The 21,091-nt window shown below is 38.0% G+C and overlaps 1 protein-coding gene across 4 annotated transcripts in view; it reads left to right on the plus strand.

Annotated features, from left to right (window-relative positions):
• VPS41 (VPS41 subunit of HOPS complex) overlaps positions 1–21,091 on the plus strand; it is a 123,404-nt gene that overhangs the window by 47,016 nt on the left and 55,297 nt on the right. For all 4 annotated transcript variants that reach the window (XM_053969823.1, XM_053969831.1, XM_053969843.1 and 1 more), the window contains 3 exons: positions 11,136–11,210; positions 16,746–16,808; positions 17,926–17,991. In XM_053969823.1, the coding sequence (XP_053825798.1) occupies positions 11,136–11,210; positions 16,746–16,808; positions 17,926–17,991 (204 nt within the window). The remainder of the gene's footprint in view (positions 1–11,135; positions 11,211–16,745; positions 16,809–17,925; positions 17,992–21,091) is intronic.

A 21,091-nucleotide genomic window follows, 5' to 3' on the forward strand; every position in this document is an offset into this window, starting at 1 on the left:
TGGTACTGTGCTTATTAGGTTGCTTGTGACATGAACTGTTTCCAGTGGGAGCTGTGGAGCTATTGAAGGTTCAGAACCATCTTTGGCAGGAATCGTGGTGTACCTGTGATATCTTGCCTAGACTGGCAGAAATTGTGGTGTCATGACCATTATTCCATAGATCTAGAAAATCTTCTTGTCTGACAAAACTGAAATAAGAAAAAAACAACTTCTTGTACATGTTTTGCACATCACCTTTGTACCATTGTATCTGACTTTCCTTTGAAAGGAGTATTGCTTAAATTTTTAGTTAACCAAAAAGATCAAAAGGATATGGAAGATATTTGTTATTAATAGAAATGTTGCTTGGAATATGGATAAAATGTGGGCATTCCAAACAATTTTAGAATCACTTGTGATTAATTTTTATAGCTCAAAACTGAGGCAGGTGTCACCGTTTCATTCAATTATTCTTTCAAGCTTGTAGTTTCAATAACTGTAGCTTAGTGCAGAATAATGTAAAAAGTTTAGCTGGAGGTATGAGTTCAGCTACAGAAAGTCTTGTATGGTGCAGTCATTTATTTCTTGAATATTGCTAGCTCATACAAGTCAGATATGTGCTTGTACTGCAGCAGACAGTAACATGTATGCTGTCAATACAATTAATTTCTGTTGAAGTATAAAGCCCATGTACTTTATCAGCTGATTCTGGAATAGCAATTGTTTCTGCCTTCTCTTTTGACCACTTAACTAGCAACTGTGTTGCCCATGTTCCTTTTTTAAGAAGGATTACAGCCCCATCTTTAGACCAAATGGTCCTTCTACAACTTCATTACCCTTCAAATGTGTATTGTTTTCCTCTTTTGTTCTAACATAGAAACATTGGAAGAAGTCTCCTTTTTTGTTCTCCAGTATCAATAACTTTACCTCAGTCTGGGTATCTTGTTTGTCAGTTGCATTTCATGACCAGCTCTAAATGTATTACATTTAAGGTACCTTAGCAGCCCTCTTTATTGTCACTGATTTCAGTAGAAATCTGTTATGTCACCTTTTAATGAGGTAAAGGACTGTGATTGCATACTGTTCTGTCACAAGCATCTAGACATAGAAAATAGTTCACTTTCTCTTGACTTGGTAGGGTGCTATCATATTCTGCATGTTTAAAAAAAAAAAGAAAACTGAAGCATTGAATAATCTAGGGTAAAGATATTTTAAAAGGGGAGAATGCTAAACATGAAGGACATTAAGGACATTCCTACTGTAGTATTTCTTACAGCATTGGAAAGGGCAAAGTTTCCAATTTGTTTTCTTTTTTTCACCAGACCTTGTTGCCTCTTATTTCTATGGAGGATCAAACAGAGGACCTTACTGTAATTCTGCCAAGTGAATTTACATGTGTCACTTTCAAACAGTTTTGAACAAAATTATTTGTGATATTATTAAGATAAATCAAAATCATCAAAACAGTTTGGGTTTTTTTTCCTTTTAACTCTTTCACCATCCAAGTGTAGTAATATTTGTTGTTTGAATGTGCATCACATCTCAGGACTGTTTAGAAAGTGGACCACTGTGCCAAGTTGCTCTAGAGTTTTATTGGCACCAATGAAACAGCTAGTTTCAGGTAGCACTAATTAAGTGTTTTCATAGAAGACTGATAACTCAGATATGCATTTTCTAAAACCTAATAACACTTAAAAGCATAGGGAGGATTTGGAGAGGTTTGATTGTAAGCTAGTGTATTGCTGATTCCTAGGGCTGTTTTCCTTTCAAATGGGGTATTATACCTGGATGGCATTTTTGTCCATAGGGAATGCAGGCACTTATGTGCATATATAGAATAATAGTAGTTTGCCTGTCAGAATTATTAAGAGTTCAGGCATTAATAAAATATTATTTACATTAGAAAATGTTTTCCTGGTTAGAAAGACTGAATTCTGGAGGACAATGTTTTTTATACAAGTTGACATTAATGATAGAGCTACAGCCCTTTGTTTCCATTAACAATAAAAATACAGCACTGTTAAAAATAGATAATGACATAACAGGGGCATAATATGATGAGCAAAACGTGAAGGGAAAGCCAAGTCATTTTTTCTATGGGGAAGATGTTATTGATAATGAATTTAAAATTCTAATAAAGATTCCTTTCTGAAGGATGAGACTTACTTGTTTTAAAAGACATGCCAGTGTGTATAGTACTTTATTCCACTTGTGATGGAATATTAAACATGTGCAGTCCAGATTTGACCAGTGTCTGGTGTTGATGGCCTCAGAATGGCTGCTGATAAAAGTATCTACTGTCAAGTGGCCATCTCCACTGTGATGCTGTTGAAGAAGTTAGTTTCACTCAGTGTCCTCTGACACAGAGAAATAAAGGTATAAGAAATGTCAGAAATTGGTATTTTGGTGTTGGAAGGTTCACCACTGTAATCCTAAACTGGCTGCTAATTGAAGTCTAGTTGCTGAAGGTCTTGGCAGTTTTATGGGTAGGAGCTTTAAAATGTGTGCAGTGTAAAGATGGAGTGAATGAATCTATTTGCTTTTTTGATCTACTTTAAATAAAGTTTATGATATGCAATCAAATGTACACTTCACTGGTATTGAAATAGAGCCTCTTTGTATGTAAATGCATTGAGGAACTTGCACAGGATCAATTAATCTTCATATTTAGCCTTCCCTATCGTACTGTCACAATGAGGATATGGCATACAATATACTGCTTACAGTAAATTACAGTGCAGTTCATAATACACAGTTTATACTTGTGTGAGTACTCTTTATCTCCCTCTATCTTTTTGGTTTGCATATGTTTTTAGGATCCTGACAAGAATCAGACACCCAGCATTGACTGAGTATCTCTGGTGGACTTGTGAGACTTTGCCAGATGTTTATAATTGCAAATAAAGAAAGTTCCAGAGTTGGTGTCCAAAGAGAATACAATGCTTTCAGAAATCAGAAAATGTGTTTGTTATTGCATGTAGCTCTGACTTAGGCCAATTTGCATCAGTGTTGAATGTTTACATGGAAAATGACACTGTAGGTGTAGGTGTTGGCTGAGCTTGAGCATTGATAACCCAGTATAATATTTAACTATGCCAGGAATATGACTACTTACGTTGTTTTCAGCCAGGAAAGGGAATTCATTTCCTTATGATATTTCTACATCTCTCTGATTCCATCAGTGGAGAGCTTTTCACTGATTTCAGTAGCCACGGGGTTTGGATCATTGTTTGTAGCAGAGTGGTTGACAAGCTAAAATAATTGGAAAAAGTACTTACTGAAGTTTTCCATTGCAGGAGCTTACAGAAAAAAAAGAGAACTGTGAAGGAAATAATGGCCTTATGTGGAATGTGTGGAGAAACAGGGTTTCCAGGCTTAATCTGGTGATGTTCTCTATCTTGTGTTAGGTCAGCGAGTGGGATGAGCATCATGGCTCTTCAGGAAACCTTCCTGGAAATTATGTTGATGCAACATAGTTTCAGCCCTGAGCAGAATTGTCAACAGCCCCTTTGCTTCTTCAAAAGTTGTTTGGTGGAAGCACCAATAAAATAATCTCTAAAAAGAAAACCTCTCCTGACAAGAGCTTTCACTGTATGACCTGCTTGGCCTTTTTTATTAGTCACGTTTCTGAAATGTGGTTTATCAAGAAATGGAGTCAAATCTCATACTTTCCACTTCAAGGATGGAATTCTACAAAAATTCTGTTAAATATATTAATGACAGTGGTGGTGGTATTCTGTTAGAAACAAGCAGTGAAAGTGTCACTTAAGTTACATCCTCAGAGTTTTACGTATGTTTTGGGGACTGTTCTTCAAAGTCCATTTTAATAATTCAGTAGCCTCTCTTGAAAGTTTATATTTAAAGATGAATTCTCACAAGTTCATTGTGTTTGGTAAACTATTCTGAAAAGAAAGCAGTTACAGAAATTGGTGAGGTGAACGTCCACATTGCCTGGAATAGTCTTTCTCCCCAGGGGGTGTTGGGTTTTCCAGGGAAGGTATATCTATCACCAGCAGACTTTCCTCAGCCCTCCCCCTGTACTTGAGCCTTCTCCATGGCTGTGTCATTGGGAATATTGCTTCATATTTTCAGATGGCTTTAATACACAGATAGCAACAAGGAAGTAGGGGAAGGCTTAGGACGTAACGTTGAAGAGCCCTACAGTTATACAGAGAACGGCAAAGGGGACCTGGGGGGAGAAGGAAATGGGAGTTTGCTTACTTTGGCACAGAGTTCCCAGGAGGGTATCTCCTTACACAGCAGTGTTTTAATAGAAAAGAGATTTTTCTTTGGATCCATTGGGAGTTAGATAACAGTTCAATTCTGCTAGGAAGTAGTCTAGGCTTTCAGTATAGATTTGGTTTTGGTAATAGTTCCATCAATCCTAAACAAGTATTCTGATTATCTAGTAACTACTAGAGATTTAGGGAGATCCCTTGTTAATATTTTTTTTTTTCCCTTGGATGTTTTTTTTCTTTTTAGTCCCTGCAGTTGACAAACAAGGTTAAGGGATTCACTGACGTGGAAAATATTGAAATCACTATAGACTTTTTGTTCTTTCTCACTGTCTTAGACTATATATGAAAGACTTCTTGTCCTTATATTCCCTTAGTTTTAGACAAGCTTTTGAGATCTTTCTTTTTTGTAGCTAAGGTCTACCTTCTTGCAGACAAGATAAAAGTTAATGTTGTTACTGTTCTGTGTCCCAGACCTTGTCACTCCCCCGAGCCTTCCCCCCTTTCCTTTTCTTCTAACCAGCATAATCTCCCATTTTTCATTTGGAGAATGACAGATTCAAGAGTGTTACAGGAAATGCAATGGAGCAAGAGTTCTCACTTACCAGAATTTCACTGCTAATATTGTTGAACTAAATGTCTTTGGTGTGGATATTAGTAAATTTTCACCAAATGAAACTTTAGGTGTTGTGAATATAGAGTATGCTACTTGGTTGCAGGCAGTGGTGAACATCTTTAACTCCTACAGCTGCATTTTCAATTTAGACCTTTGTGCTGCTGTGCTTTGTTTCTCAGCTATGTGTAAATACATACACATATGTATTCTTTTCTCAGATATGTGTGTACTTCTGTCTTTTTATGGGTAAATCATGGTACAGCATCAGAATTTGGATTTTGAGTTGCTTTTGCCAGTATTGTATGAATGAAATTCTACAAATATGCGAAATATATGTGAGTCAGTGCGACACCGCAGCATTTGGGGCAAGAAAAGTGCATGGGTTCAGTTTCTTTTTAAAGACAGTTCCTCAGTACAAGAGATCTCTGGGTATGAGTGTTTTGAAGTCAAAAGAGATGAGATAATACAGTTGTGTGTAGCTGTTGCTGAGGATTTGGGGTGCTTTTCAAAGCAAGTTCGTCATCCTACATAGAGAAAGGTTTGTATTTTGTGGGGATCTTAGCTTAGTTATGACAATAACTGAGGTGGTTTCTGTTTGCAAATCAGTATTTTACACTTGAATACCTCCACCATGGTGGAAATAATACAAATATAATAATGGTCGTCCATACTCCAGTAGGCTAACGTATAAAACCGTGGGTTGATCAATCATATTGCTGTACATTGGAGCTTTACATGCTTATTTATGTGAATGGCATGCAGATGAAACATGAATAAATGAAAAGTAGACACATTTAGGAGGCAGGTTTTTTTATTACAATGCAACTGTGTACATACAATTTGCCTTAGTATGGAGAACAGCTACATAATCATTATGCAGATCCAGACTGATATTCATGTAGCAGCAAAGACCCTTAGGTGTTTTTCTTCTTTCAGTATATATGTATATGTGTATGCAGAGTGTCACATCTCCCTGAGGGAAACTGCTAGGAGTTCTTTTAGAAATGGATGGTCAGGAACTAAATTAAGCCAAACAAGGCAAACGTTGTATCTGAGAACTGTTTATTGGTAATGAAAAAAAACCAAAAAGGAGTTGCCCAAACGAAAGAGGGCTGGAAAAGACAGAAAAGAAGTAAGGAAAATGGAAAAGGAGTGGGGAAGAGGGGAGGGAGAGAGAGGGAGAGGAGACAGAGAGGAAAAGAGGGCGTTGCCACCTGCGAGTCATGGGGAAGTGCCGCCGGTGTCCAGGCGACGGGCAGTGTGCACGCTGCCTGCCTGTGGACGGGCTGGCTCTTAACGCGCCTGCACGACTCTCGAAGAGGCGCCACTTCACAGGCGCGGCTCCCGCGACGACGGCACCAGACACGCAGAGCAGGCACTCCGACCTGAGGTTCAGGACCCTGGACAGGGTCGGGGCGAGCATCGCAACGCGGGGCTGAATCGGAGCAGCCGGGTTGAACGCAAGTAGCTCGTGCAAGGATGCGCGGGCGAGGCGGCAGGGCCATGGTCAGGGACACAGGGAGGCAGGACAGGCGCGAGGGCGAGCAAGAGCCAGCGAGGGCAGGAGAGCCAAAAGACAGGCTGGGGCCAGGGCAAAGGAGGGAGCGAGCAAGCCAGCAAGGGCACAGCAGCGAGCAGCAGCAAGCCCCTCAGCAGGCTGAAGCCGAAGGTAAAAAGCAAGTCTCAAAAGCCCCTGGCCAAAAGATAGGTTCCCAAAAAGACACAAAAAGCATAAAACCCAAAAGCCTCCAAAAGCAAAAAGCATAGTCTTCAAAGCCCCCCACAGCTCATGGTGCAGTTACTTTTTATGCTCTCTGGCTCTTCCCAAAGTCTGCCTGCTGGCAGGAGACCACTGGCCAGTCCAACCTTCCATAGCAGTCCTTTGGTGGAGACCTTTCATCGTCTGATTGGAGAAGCCTCTCTGGGGAGTTCAGTGTCTTCTACTGACTCTCCCATGGGAGGAGGTGAAGTCCCATGTTGCCAGGTGAAGTCCTCCCAGAGACAAGGCTTCTTCAGGTTGCCTCCTGCATGTGTCAGATGTGCAACCCCTCCCTCATGTGCCTCTGACAATCAGTATTGAGATAAATCAAAGTTAAATTGGTTCCTCACGCACAGATAAATAATTATGTTTAAATTAATTTAGGAAAAGTTTATGAAAATTCTTCAAAAGGAGTGGATGAAAGCACTGATTAAGGGGGTTGTAGAAGTGATAGGAACCTCTTGAAGTAAAATGAGCTTTGCTGTAAGTATGATTGAACACTGCTTTGCTTTTCACACTCCTAATGTGCATGTGGTTTGCCTGCAAACTGTGGCTAAAAGGCATGAAGTCACAGACAACTATTAAAATGTTTAGATTTCTAGCTTGTAAATACTGCATTTCTCACAGAATTGGAGTGAAATCCAGTCTTATGTTTCATGTTCATCCACTTCAAATCCATTGGGATGCAGCATTTGTGAAAGAATCAATTATCCATTTGTTAGTCAGGGGAGCTTTACAAATTATACATTAGCAGATTGATTTCTCAGGTTCACCATTGGGAGACTGATTGTATAAGGTGGGTTGATGATGAGTGTCAGGGGAGAAGGAGTTGCCACAAAGAATACAATTAAAAGAAGCTTTCTGAGTGACCATGAATTTACTCCTAATTGAAGAGCTGACTTAATCCATAGTAAGAGCATTTATTTCAAGCATTTTACATTAGGTAATTGATTATCACATGAGGTACATTTGCTGCTAGATATTTGATTTTCCTTTCTTTTAAATTTAGGATTTTACAAAAGTCTGCATTTAGATCTTTATGTACAAGGTGTCTGCTAGCTTTCTCTCCTGCTACCCAAACTTCTCTTTCGTCCATTAACATAGCAGGTTTTTTTGTTCTATAGTGTCATCTTGAGTTATTGATTTTGAACAGTCAAACTTACTTATGTTGTCCAGAATTCCAAACATGTCTCCATCAGAAGGAAAACTGTAGCTAATGGAAATTCAGCTGAAGGTATTTCTTCCTTCTTTGCTGGTACTTCAACAGTGTATGAAATTCTGAAGCTGTTCCCAGGTAAATCCTTTAAGTGTATTTCCATTCCTAACTAACAGGATCCACCTTATTGCCAAATTTGAATTATGTTGCTTGAGAAATTGTCAGTCACCTCTTTGTTGGCCAGGTACCTTAGTATAGTTTCCCGTAGAATCTGCTGTGTGACCTTGCCTGGCACAGAGGTGAAACTGACTGGTCAGTAGTTCCCCATGTCTTCTACTTTTCCCTTTTTAAAAATGAGGATTATATTTCCCTTTTTCCAGTCATCAAGGACTTCACCTGATACAATTTTTCAAAAACGATGGATAGTGGTTTGGCAACTTCATCTGCCAGCTCCCTCAGGACCCACAGATGAACCTCATTGGGTCCCATAGACTTCTGCACATTCAGGTTCCTTAGATGGTCTCAAACCTGATCCTCTCCTACAGGGGGCTCAGGATCTTCATCCTCCCAGTCCCTGCATCTGCCTTTCTTGACTTGGATGCTGTGGCTGGAGCACTTGCCAGTGAAGACAGAGGCACAGAAGTCATTGAGACCCCAGCCTCCTCTTTGTCTCCTAGTTTCTTCCCACATTATCCCTAGTCTTTCTTTTGCTTGCCACATACCTGTAGAAGCCCTTCCTGTTGTCCTTAGTATCCTGCAGGAGAGGTTTTGCTTTGCTGAGCACTGTTAATTACCTGAGTACAATCACACATTTAATCTCCAGAGTATTGCCATATGGCTTTCAAACCACATCACAGCAGATTAATTCCATCATCCTGATCCTCATCTTCAGCGTTTATGTGAAGATAGCTTTTGTAGTCCACTTTGCCTTTTTTTCTACATTTCATTTTTTCATAATCAAACTTTATCAAAGCCATTTGACAGGAAAATAGGAATAGTGTGGGCTGTATGATTGAGCCATCAGTTTCTCTGGTGTGTCCTGTTCTCTGTCATTTTGTTTTGGGTTTTGTTGCAGTAGTGTCTCCAACAAGGCCCATCACACTGAAGTGCTGCCAGATCTGCTATTGCTGTGATGTCAGCTTGATGGTGGATGTAGTTGCTGGAGTAATGGGAAGAACATGACCAGTTGAACACTGTACCTTAGTGTATGGCCCTGTGCCAAGACAGTACTACTGAAGACAGATGTTTTGTCTTTGCAATTGCAAAATAACAAATGAAGAGAAGTAACTTAGTGAGAAAGTTGTGGCAATGGCAACTTACATGCAGCCCAGAACAAAAAAACCCATGCCACTTCCATGATAAACTCAGTTAAACTTTCTATGCTTGTCCTTTCAGAAGGCCAGAGGTGTTCCTGGTTGTAGAGGGAATGGTGCAGACATGCTAGCTTTTTCCCGATGCCAACCCCTAGAGAGAGGGAAAGCCTTTTCTTGCACCTTAATGAACAAAACAGAAATTTAGAAAGGTATTTTTCAAGGCAAGGCAGGAATAAAAGTACACGCTGTTTGTGAAGATGGTCTAGAAAGTCAGACTGACAACTGATACATCTTGCCTTACTCAGCATCCTCCAGTCTTGGAATTAGCCAATTCTGTGTGTAATATCTGAGAACAGAGCTTTTACAAGGATGTTGGCCACACCATCAGGTTGATGGACATGAGCTGTACTCCTGTGCTGATACCCCCTAAATATGACAGGAGGAACACAGCTGTGGGATGTGCACCAGCTGCCTGCACTGCTAGTCATGCGCTGGTGTCTGATCTTGAAATGTAGCAACTCAGCATAACCAGTCTGTGGCAAATGAAAATACTTCTGGAGCACATAAGTCAAGGAAAATTGGTTTAAATTCCCAGTGAACTTCTTTGCAAACAACACACCATAGAAAGACTACTTTGTGATAGGCAGTAATTGCAGTATTTCCAGGTGCCATTTTGTGGTGAGACCAAGAATTGCATATTCTGCACACAAGAAAGCAGGAAAGCAAACAGGCAGTGTAATTTTCCCAACTCATCAGGCAGCTGTGGTAGTGTTCAGTTGTTCAATCAACTTTGATCATAAAAAAACTTCTAGAAAATATGATTTGGGCATATGCTCTTTTCAAAGTGGATGAGAGGAAAGCTTCCTTTCTCTGAGTTGGGATTTGCTGTGTGTGTGAAAGATTATGGGGGGAAAAAACTTTCCAAAGGGTGTGAAAACACCTCAGTTTATCTGCTGTAGAATAGCCCATGTGGACACTGTTTTTATATGCTTATTATATACTTTTAATGCAATTCCAACTGCCATAGCATATATAAGGACCTGTGATACTTCAGACACAGTTGTGTAGCATCTAATGTGATCCCACAACTCCAGTGCTCTTCCAGTGACACTTTATTTTTACACAAACATATGATAGATTTCTTTTATCATGCTCAGAACCACAGGAGTCGTCTAAGTTGTGGTTCAATCCATTAAATAATTTATGAGAATAAGAAAAGTGGTTCTTAAAAGTGTGAGAGACTTACCTGTGTGAAGATCCTTCAGTGATTCTTGAAATGATGAGCTATTTGTTACAGAGGGTGAAATCAGGATCATGGGACATAAGAAGTTTCTTGGTATCTGAATATAATTGAATTGGGGTTTGTATGGAAGAGGATATGCATCAGGTTATCCAAATGATGCTGTAAATTAGTCTTCCATACCTCAGGTATGGGTAGCTGTTTAAGCTAAGTAAACAGTAGCAGATTTTGTCTAACCCTGCCAAAAGTATATTTGGATAGGGAAGAGAAAATTTATTAAATTGGGATGATTTTCAGGCTTTTCTCCATATTTGTCTAAGAACAAGTAAACCTGTGTTGCATTTCACGACCTTCTAATACTCACTTCTGAGAACAGTATTAGAGCCAAAAATGAAAGTAATAGAAGGAATTTGAAGAAACAAATAATTACAAGCCTAGCCATCAGACCAAACTAGAAAAATTTCCAGTTGCCCTGATGCCTGTGTGGTCACCATATTTTATCCAAAATTTTGATGGCAGGAACTAATAGCCATGGTGTGCAGGCACAGATGCTTAAGATCTGGGAGCCTGGCATTTCATGGGAGTTACAGAGCCCTGAGGCAGGTAACTGAAAAAGGAAAGTCAAAATTTTGGAGTTAGGCAGAAGGCTGGAAAGAAGGCTGTCTTTTGGCTTTGTCATAGAAATATCTATTCTGTGAGGATTTTTTGATTCATGCAACTAAACATTACTCAGTCATTTTACAGAACATGTAAGTCTTTCAAAGTGCATGGAATGGTGAAGCATGTCATTGGTGATGTAACTTTTAAAAGTATTTTTCCCTTGTCCTCTTTCTCTAGAGCCCAGTGAAGATAAATCAGATCAGCCTGGATGAAAGTGGAGAACACATGGGTGTTTGCTCAGAAGATGGGAAGGTACAACAAATCTCTATATATTTGCTGAGATAGCAAGTAGTCCTAGTATTACACTAGGATAATTGTGATAACCTGTGGAGTTGATTCCTGCATTGCGCACCACTACTTTGACCGTACCTTTTGAGAACTGAACTCACCTTTGAATACTCAAAATTAAAGTCAAATATATTTTGCACAAATATGCTGTAGGAAAAGTAATTACAAGAATGTCAATAATGTAACTGCTATTAAGCTGATTAACAGCTGTGACAGGAGGACACATCAACCTAATCATTACTGCTGTGCCAGTTATACTATGACTACTCTGCTGTTCCTTGCAAGACAGTAGTTTAATGCCTTTCTGCTATAAATCCACAAAATTGGATTTTGTGGACATGATTTCTGTGGGCTGGTGGTTTTCATTTTCACACACTTTATGAATGTTTCTCTTGAATTACAGAATCTTTTGATAAACAATCATAGTTTAACAGAAGAACAAAGTGTCTTACAACAGCCACATTAAACAAATGTAAAATCAATATATGTACAGTTTCCTAAAAAACTGACACCTACTTCCTTGACTGAGGACATATATCATTTGTGTAGTGTATAAGTAACAATTATCAGTGCTTCTTGGGAATGTTGAGCTGTGACATTTAGTGGTTTTGGTGATTGATTTTCCAGTTATAAGAATGTCTTTTTGTTTTTTCAGTGGATGACAATATTTTCTAATATTGGTTTGCAATGATAAAATTCTAATACACAGAGTGTATTTAAGCTTCTTTTTTAATATAGTGCCCATATAGAAATGAAATGCATTAAAAGTAATTTAAATGATTTCTCAATATCCAATTTACTTCTCAGGAGAACATTTCTTAGAGAGGAGATGTGGGGTAGGAGGAGTGTTGGTAATCCTAATGTTGCATTCAGTTGAAGTTCTTTAAATTAAAATACAGCTGGAATTTGCGATAGGAAAAATGGGGAAACAATCCCTTTAGACTGTATGCATTTGGGTTTCTTCATTACAAATAGAGTTTTTTTTCCCCTCAACAGGCAGGCAGCCAGTTTGTGTATCCAGGCCTTTTATTTCTGAGAGATATCTTGATGTCAGTATCTTGGCACAGTAATTAGGATACTAGTGCCTGTTAAAGTGGTTATAGAATTTTACATCCTGTGTGAAACACCACAAGAGTATTGTATTTGTCTAAGCAAGATAAGGCAAGGGTGAGTAATTGTGCAAGCTAATGAAAATGTTGAGCTAGCATTGCTGGTTTAGGTTTTCCTATGGTGTTGGGGAGCAAGCACTCACTGTAAGGGCTCCTCAGATGTGACTGTGGATGACTGTCAGTAATCCACTATGCTGCAGTGAGACTGCAAGCCATACACATTTTTTTCGTTTACTAAGCTAATATTAAATATACTTATTTAATTTCAGAAATACTGAAAAACCCATAATCACTACTCTGGTGTGGCTCTATTTGAAAATACTTCGATACTTTAAATAGTGACTCTGTCTTCATTTAGTGAAATAGCAGTTGTGGATCCAGTTGTGTGACATTACATACTATACAAGGCAGTCTAAAATACAGTCCTACGGCCACAGGGATGGAGTATCACAGGTACAATATTCAGCATATTTGCATTCATAGAGTCCAGGGGCATTGATGCTTCACCATATTCTACACTTATGAAAAACTCATCTGGAGATTTAAAAGATCTGGGTATTTTAGAAGTTTGATCCAGGAAAGCCTTGTGTCTGTGAAATAATGCACCCTTAAAATTGATTAAAATAAATAGTTTTATATTGTGCTACTGTATAAGAAAATGGCAGATTTTCAGCCAAATAATGTAGCACTTACAGATTCTTGTCATAACAAAAGTGTAACTTTCATTCCTTATAGCTCTTTCCTTACTACAGAGGGACTGTTGATATTGTAAGCAGTTAAAGTACTTGTACAAGTAGTTACAACATCTTGATTAACTTGATTAAATATGCAAAAGTGGTGAAATCCCTTTTTAAAAAAAAAACAAGGGAAAAACCAGTAAAGCAGTACAGTAAAACAGTTTTCTTAAATCAGCTTTAAGCAAAAAAAGCAGATGTAATGAAGAAGCCTAGGAATTTTGAGTCAGCTGCAAGTATACTCTACCAATTAATGAAGATATGTTCTCTTTTGCTATAAGCAGAGTGCATTTTCACATATCAAAGTGGATCCAATATGATAGAGATGGAAACCATTTATTTTCTTGCAGGAAGGCCTTATGATGAGAACCTCCTCCTCCTCGTATCTGTTTTGATGGCCGATACATTTTATTTTACTACTTTTTTTTTTTTTTTCTGAAATTAAACTAGATTTGCTCTAACTGTATAGACTGGGGGGAGAGCACAAAAGCATAGTACAATTTTCTAGCCCTCTTCTTGACAGTCAGCATCCAGACCCTGTGTCAAAACCTGTTGCATGTATGTCATAAATGTCTAACAAATGCTTTGGGAGCCACTTGCAGCTTTTATGTACTACACATTTGATTCTTTGAAAATCTTCCTTTCTAATGAAGTCACCACTTTCTAATGAAGTCACTACTGGCATGGAAAGGAGCAGAAATCATAGCCAACACCAGCCCACTAGTCTAGCTGCTGGGTATTGAAATGTTGGGGTATAAGAGAATTTTGGTGCTCAAATAAATAGAATAGGGAGCAGGCTGGCATCCTCAGAATTGTGGAGATTTTTAGATTGTTTTTTTGTGTTAGTTTTGTATGTAGTTAATTGCTTGAAAAACCTGGATATGACTCCCGATTTTGCTAAATCTTCCATGTCATTACATAAGAGTGTAATTGGCACTCTTATTCTGGCTTGTAACTTTCTTTATATGAAGAAATACAAAGTATATTGAAAACCCATATACTTGCATGCTTTAGTGTCATGTCTAATGCCTGTAACAACATTGATGTTAAGAATATCTGTGAATTACATTGATATTACATTAATAATTTTTCAAGAAACATGGCTTGTTTTCCTGCCTTTTGATCACTGAAGGTTGCTTACTTTTTCCACATGTGGAAGCAAGGAAGCAGCTAAGTCTGGATGCACTGGAGTGGTGGCTTCTGGATATTTAAAATCAGACAGGACTAGCAAAATGTAGTGGAATTGTAAAATCATTTTTCCAGCTGCCTAAGAGCATCATGAACAGAGTGGGCATGGAAAGTAGAAATAGATAAATCAATATAGGTTTGTAATAGCAAAGGAATCACTTTCTTTCTGAAGAATATGAGACATTAAGAACTGTTAGATGATGTCCCTAGAGTGACAACATGTATTTTTTGCGGAATTGTTTTTTCCTCTTAACTCACTCCATGTTGTTGTCATACTCCAAAAGAAATATCATATTGCCATATTCAGTGATACATTAGGAAAATGTTGAAGGCACTGTTGCTAATTTTGATTAATTACTTTTAATTTGAGAGGGCTGTTTTGTAATTTTTGAGGATTCTGCTTTTACTGAATTTGCAGAGTTATGTTTTAACTGTGTATTTTCTTTTTTTTTCCTCCTTTCTTTTTCTGTCTTATTTTATCTTTCCTCTGTTTCTTACTTTGTGTAGGCTATTGTGTTGAATATGGTGTGCCAACTGATGAAAACAAAAACCAAGAAAGCAAAATCCTCTAGACATCAGCCCAAAGGTTTTCTAGGCTTACAGCCAGGTCCAATTCAAATACAAGCCTTTGGCTGGCTTACATAATCACAGCTTTGTGATACATCTCACAGTCTCCAAATATTGATTTTTCTAATCTATTGGAGCAGTAGCTCAGCCCTACACAGTGCATGCAGAAGTATTTTTAAAGTGTGTTGTTAGAGGCAGTATATTCGCTAATGAGTAATGGACTGAGTTGATAATGCTGCTTAGGAGATGTATTCAGGAGACAAGATTGAAAAGAAAATGAGGTGGTTGGAGATGTTTTTAACTTCACTGAGGCTGCTGAACTTTGAGCCACTCTAAGGATGTCCTAGTTCCTTGCTGATGGCTTAGTTCCTCTTGTAGTTTCTCTGAAATGTAATATTTTTACTCTGTCTTCTTCTTGACTGTCTGCAGGAATTTTGGGTGTTCTTGGGCTCTGAATTGAGCCTCACTTTTTGTGGCCCGTTATTGATATTTACTGACTTTATTCTTCAGATCTTTCTCTAAGAGGATTTATATTTTCTCATTACTATTATTTTTTTATTTTCCCCCTGAAGGAATCATGATGGGAAGAAAGAAATAAGGTTAAAAGATCTTTTAGAATTTTTTAGTCCAATGCTGAACATGCAGAGTAGAGTTACTGAAGGGATTACCTTTTCCAGAAAATTTTCCACAAAATAATGAGAGCCTATCTGAGAGCATTCTTAAATAGAATTGCTGTCAGATACATTTCCTCACTGATCACTCCATGGGATGCTCTTTTTTCTCCCTTCCTCCAGTGGTGTCCATCCCTCCTTGGATGAGTTTGTTTCAACAACTTCTGACACTGGGTGGAAACCTCTTAAAAGCATAATGAAAAAGCAAACCATTTATTATTCTTTCTGGAAAGCATAGTTAGTAAATCAGTTACTAATTCCTGGCCATAAGTCTTCAGCCCCATTTTATTCCTAAATTCTGCAGGAACTGGGTGGTCAACTTTCTCATCTGAGAATAAGGAAAGGGAATATTGTTTATTGAATGAGGAGACATGAGTCCAAAAGAGGGCTGTACTTAAAATAATCTGGAGGTACCTTATTCTGTAGTCATATAATCTAAAAATATTTCATTAACACTTGATATCTCTGTACTTGTTCTGAACTAAAGGCAAGGAAACATTTTAATACTCTGTTAATTCTCTTGACAGTAGAAACTTTTTTAATAATTCTTCTTCAGATGGATTGATTCTGATAGATATTATGCTTGTCTATGGTTGCAACTCCTTTGCTGACTCTAAAATGTACTGATACCTCAATATAAATGAGAAGGGAGGAATCTTCAGAGAAAGACATTTCCAGTGATCATGGAATAAAACAAAATAGCACTGTATGCACTTGGGAGGAGGAGAGGATGCCTAGAAATATACGGAACTTGGATTTCAAGCTGGTTTTGCTTTATTGTGACAAATTTCTTTTCTTATGTAAACCCTGTATTGCTAGAAGGGAAAAGAAATCCTGCCATTCTTTCTCAGAAAGGAAGAATTTTTAATTTATTTTCTCCTGAATGTTATTCTGTTGCTCTTACCATAGTTAGGTTGCTATCTGTTAAGCAGATTTGATCAGCCTAAAGCAAAAGGAACTTATTGTTTTTACTGTGATTGTAACAAAAAAAAAGGAGCAAAAATATTCATAAAAGTACTTCTGTACTACTGTAAATATTAGAGATATGTCACAGTAGAAGACCAAGCCATATCAATTGGCTCTGAATTGTTAATTGTGTCTTCCTTTAGGAAATAAGGTGTCACTGTTAGCATTCAAATTAATCTTCTAGTTGTTAGGTTTTTACTTTCAGTGTTAATTGTTCAGTGTAAATTAGGTAAATAATTTTGGTTTTTCATTATACTTTTTCAGGTACAAGTGTTTGGATTATATTCAGCAGAAGAGTTTCATGAAACGTTTGACTGTCCTATTAAAGTAAGTGCTTGTTTTAATCTTCAGTAATTGTGGTGATGTTGTCTTTAATAACAGAAAGGTTACATTCAATATAAATGAGAGATAGGAATACCACTTCCTTACAGTGTTATTCAAGTTACTAGGAAATAGTTTTCTATCTCAATATAAAAGCTTTTGATGTGGTTAGGTAGGAAGAAAGCCAAGCTTTGAAGTATTACTGAGTTTTTCAAATACAAAAGGAAAGTGAAAGAGAAATCGTCCTGTTTCAGGTGTTACCCATCTCAACATATTTCTTTGTAGATTTGTGATACAAATTCTGAGGGTTCTGCTAAATGGGAGGTCAGTATTTTGCAACCAGTTTATATCCATTAAACCTGCCTCAAAATGAGGCAATGGGCAGTGATATTGATGTACCCTATCTGAAGGGAAATCCTGAATTTAACTCTGCTTTAGAGAAGTGTGTCTGCCTGACTGTTAGAAATAGGATGTCTACTAGGCATATGGGAAAATCTAGAAGTTTTTAACAAGAAACATTTCTTGTAGGAGGAAAGGCGATGTGGGCAAATGTTTGCATTTTGCTGTTTGGAGTCTTCCATGTTGCAGCTGTTCTTTAGGGTGTGGGGGAAAGGAATGAGATCGTTAAGTTTTCACACATGCCAGATGTGACTCACTTGCCTCCTAGGATCTTTACTGCTCATACAGCTGGATCTCCACACTTGACATTGTAACACATAAGGCAAAGAAACTGTGTAAGATGCTACACAATGTTGTCCTCTGACAGGCCTGAGGTATGTCTGCCTTCAGGCAGGCCCCAGACAGATTTAATTGGGGTAACTCTTGCTCATAGCAGTCCTGTTCTGATTGGTCCTAATCCTGCAGTTTGCTATACAGAAAAGTAGCTATTCAGTGTAACATGGCCCTCAGTGTCATGCTTGTCATGCATGTAATATGAAGAATTATCTTCTAAGAAAAACAACCAAGTGTCTAAAAAAACTAGGCTTTACTTCAGAGAAAGAACTCAGCTGTAATACTTGATAATTGACAAAGAGTTATCTAGTTTAAAAAGTGATGTGGTGCTTCACGCAAACTCTTATTTAAGCCACAATCCTTTCTTTCCCTCTTCCCCCACCATCCCCAGATTGTTGCTGTTCATCCTCAATTTGTAAGATCCCACTTCAAGCAATTTGTAACAGGAGGAAAAAAGGTAAGCATTCATAATGAACTTTGGCTACCTTTAAATAGCCCTTTGATATAGCTCAGAAGGCTATGTATGTGACTTTTAACACCTAGAACAAAGACTTCTGCTTTTTCGTTCTCTTTATGCATTGTATTCTAAAGCATTGTTAATTAAAAGTGATTTCAGGGGGAGAGAAAGTGCAATTTTTTTGTTAAAAACATGTCGCAACAAGTTGAGATTCAGAGTAGAAATACTGTTCTGTTTAGATAGCCTGAAAAACAAGTAATTTAAATGTCCTGGGACAGATTTTCTCAATTTTAATTCGTTGAAGTTAGACCTTAAAACTGATCCTTTACAAAGCATGTTGATCTTGGGTTATCTGTGGGTGATTTTTTGGGGTGGGGTTTTGTTTGTTTGGTGTTTTATTTTAAGGAAATAAACCCAAGTATCTTCATCAGCTCTTGTCCATGGTGAGGGGTTTTGTTGTTTTTTTTTTAAATGAACTAAGGGGAATTCTTGGTATAGTACATCTCACCCCATTCCAAGCACTTATATCTCTAGGTAGTCTTCTATTTGGATTCAGTTGGTGTTTTAAATGTGCATTAAGTGTCTTATTAATGTAGGATACAATTCTGGCTTCCAGATTGCAGCTGTTTCCAGGTCCTACAAGTATCTTTTATCACATTGCATATTTTCAGTCAAAATATGAAAAGTTATTTGGAACAGTTTCTTGAATTCATGGAATTTTCTGTTGCCTTCTGTTAAGAATTAAGGATGAACAATCCTCACAGATGCATCAAACCAAATGCCATTGCTCTCTCTTACCAGCACATAAAAACTACAAGGTTCTAGTGCTGAATACATCTTAATTTTCACCAACAGTTCAGTAATATGTTTCAAAGCATAGCTGTGCTTTATTTATTTAAGTGGCGTGTGTTCTTGACAGATTTTTCTGGCTGGTAGAAGTTGGTGTTGTCCTTAAAATAATGCATAGTCAGTGTGTGTCTGTGTCAGCCACCAGTTTGTGAAGCTTTTTAGTGCTAATAAAAGGGACATGGAAGGAGAGAAGCAAGGAACTAATAGAACAGGGCTCCGTCAGGTGGTAAAAGATCTTGCATTCACCTGACGCCGAACAGAAAAAAACATCAGGGAGTTAACACATTCTCTTTGGTTATCTTTGATTACTTGACAGGTTGTTTTATATTCTGTCCTCTGGGGAATAGTATACTCATTCTTAATACATTCATGATTTGCTGAGGAACTTTCCTCCTCAGAAAAACTTTAATTGACATCTTAACGTAAGGTATTTAGCATTGAAGCAAATGTCACTCGACACCTGTAATTTGATTTTATTGGTACAGAAAACCAACAAATAAAGCCTCCAGCCTTGCAGTAGAAGCCTTTCCTCCAAAAGGAGCATATGTATTTCTCTAAAAGCAACAACAAAATGCCTTTTGAAAATTCAGGAAGCTAAATTCCACCTAGTAATAAAGGGCTTTTTTTTTTAACATTTACACCTCTCCTTAACCATAAAGCCAAGGTGTAGTATGGAGGCAGCAGGCAACAGGCAGCTAACACAAGAGCGAGGAGAAGCAGGCTGAAGCATACAGCCTCAGGCTGTGGACCTCACCACTCTCTCCCTGTGTCTAGGGGACTGTGCCTTCTTAAGCAAAGTTAAGCAACCAACGTGAGCTCCTTCAGGGTGGGGGACAGGTCCCTCTGTGGCTCCTGAGATCTGTGCACTTTTAGCCTTTGCATGTATACAGTGACTTCATCCCTGATAGCTGGCAGTGGTGGAAAGCGTGTTGCCTGTTGTCCTCATCCACACCAAGGTAAGAGTAACAGTATCTTCATTTTGGAGCGAAGGTAAAGGAAAAAGCTTTGCTTAAAGCTCTAATGCCTGATACATATACACATACATATACACATGATACATACTCCTTGCCTGAGGTGCATTAAAAACCATAGCATGTATCACATAAACTCTTAATCCAAAGGCTTGCTGGGTCTGTTTTTGTTTTTGCTTTTTGGGAATGGTGACATAATGTATGTAAGCATTTTTAAAGTGGAGTGGTTTTTTTTGTTTACTTTGCCTTTATTTTTTCAGAAAAATATTCTTCATAACAATATTAAATGTGTAAAAAATACATTTTTCAGTTCAAAGATCCACTCAGGGCATCTTGGAAATGTTCAAGAGACAGAAGGGGTGAAATGACCCTAGTGACATGCTTCAGGGATGCACAGTGCAGGTCCTCAGTTCCCTACAGAGGTGGATGTCTGGGACTTGGGTGAATTGCTGTGTAATGCTGGGATTTGCTACATCTTAGAAGCTCAGCCTGACCTAAAGCTGACTTAAGAACAGTGCTCCCTGGGGTAACTGAGGTAATCATTGTGAATTGTTGTGAGCTTGACTCTTCTGTGCTTATGTTTATATGGTTGCTTAGCTTTGCTTAAGTAGGCATATAGAGAAGCTTTTCTCTAAAACGCTTTATGAACTAATTGTTCATAATAAAATTGTTCATAACTAATTAAATTGTTTGCTTATTAAAGTATTAGTTTTTGAAAGAAAATAACTTCTGTTAAACTTGAGATAATATTTTGGGTTGGTAAAGCTTATTTCACCCATTTTCCTAAGTGAATTAATATTATCTGTGCCTAGAAATAAGACAGGTACTGTGGAAATTGACACTATTTCAGTGAGAAGCGATAGGTGCATACTAAAAGGAGGTGCTTCCCTATTCCCCTCTTCATCTCTGCAATTAACCACAGGACCATTGTGCTGATTTGGCAGATGATGGTAACCCTGAATAATACTGTATATTGTAAATAATAGGGCATTTCTGTCCAGAGCAGACAATAGAGCTTCAAAGCAAGGGAAAAAACAAATACTGTGCTATTGAAGGCCATAACCTTCTACCTTTTAAAAAAAGGGTTCTAATCTCAAAAAATAACAAGGTAAAAGCCAACTAAATGAGGGTGGTAAAGCTGAAAACAAGGTGTTCTTGATTTAACTCTTAGAGTACTGGTCTTTCCTAAAACATCAACTAAATAAATGTTGTTGTGAAGTCCAAGTATCCGTTATGTCATGAGGGTTAAACAGACAGAACTAAAGAAAGAAGACTGAAGA

Source organism: Vidua macroura, chromosome 1, assembly GCF_024509145.1.
Source record: "Vidua macroura isolate BioBank_ID:100142 chromosome 1, ASM2450914v1, whole genome shotgun sequence".
Taxonomy (NCBI): Eukaryota; Metazoa; Chordata; class Aves; order Passeriformes; family Viduidae; genus Vidua; species Vidua macroura.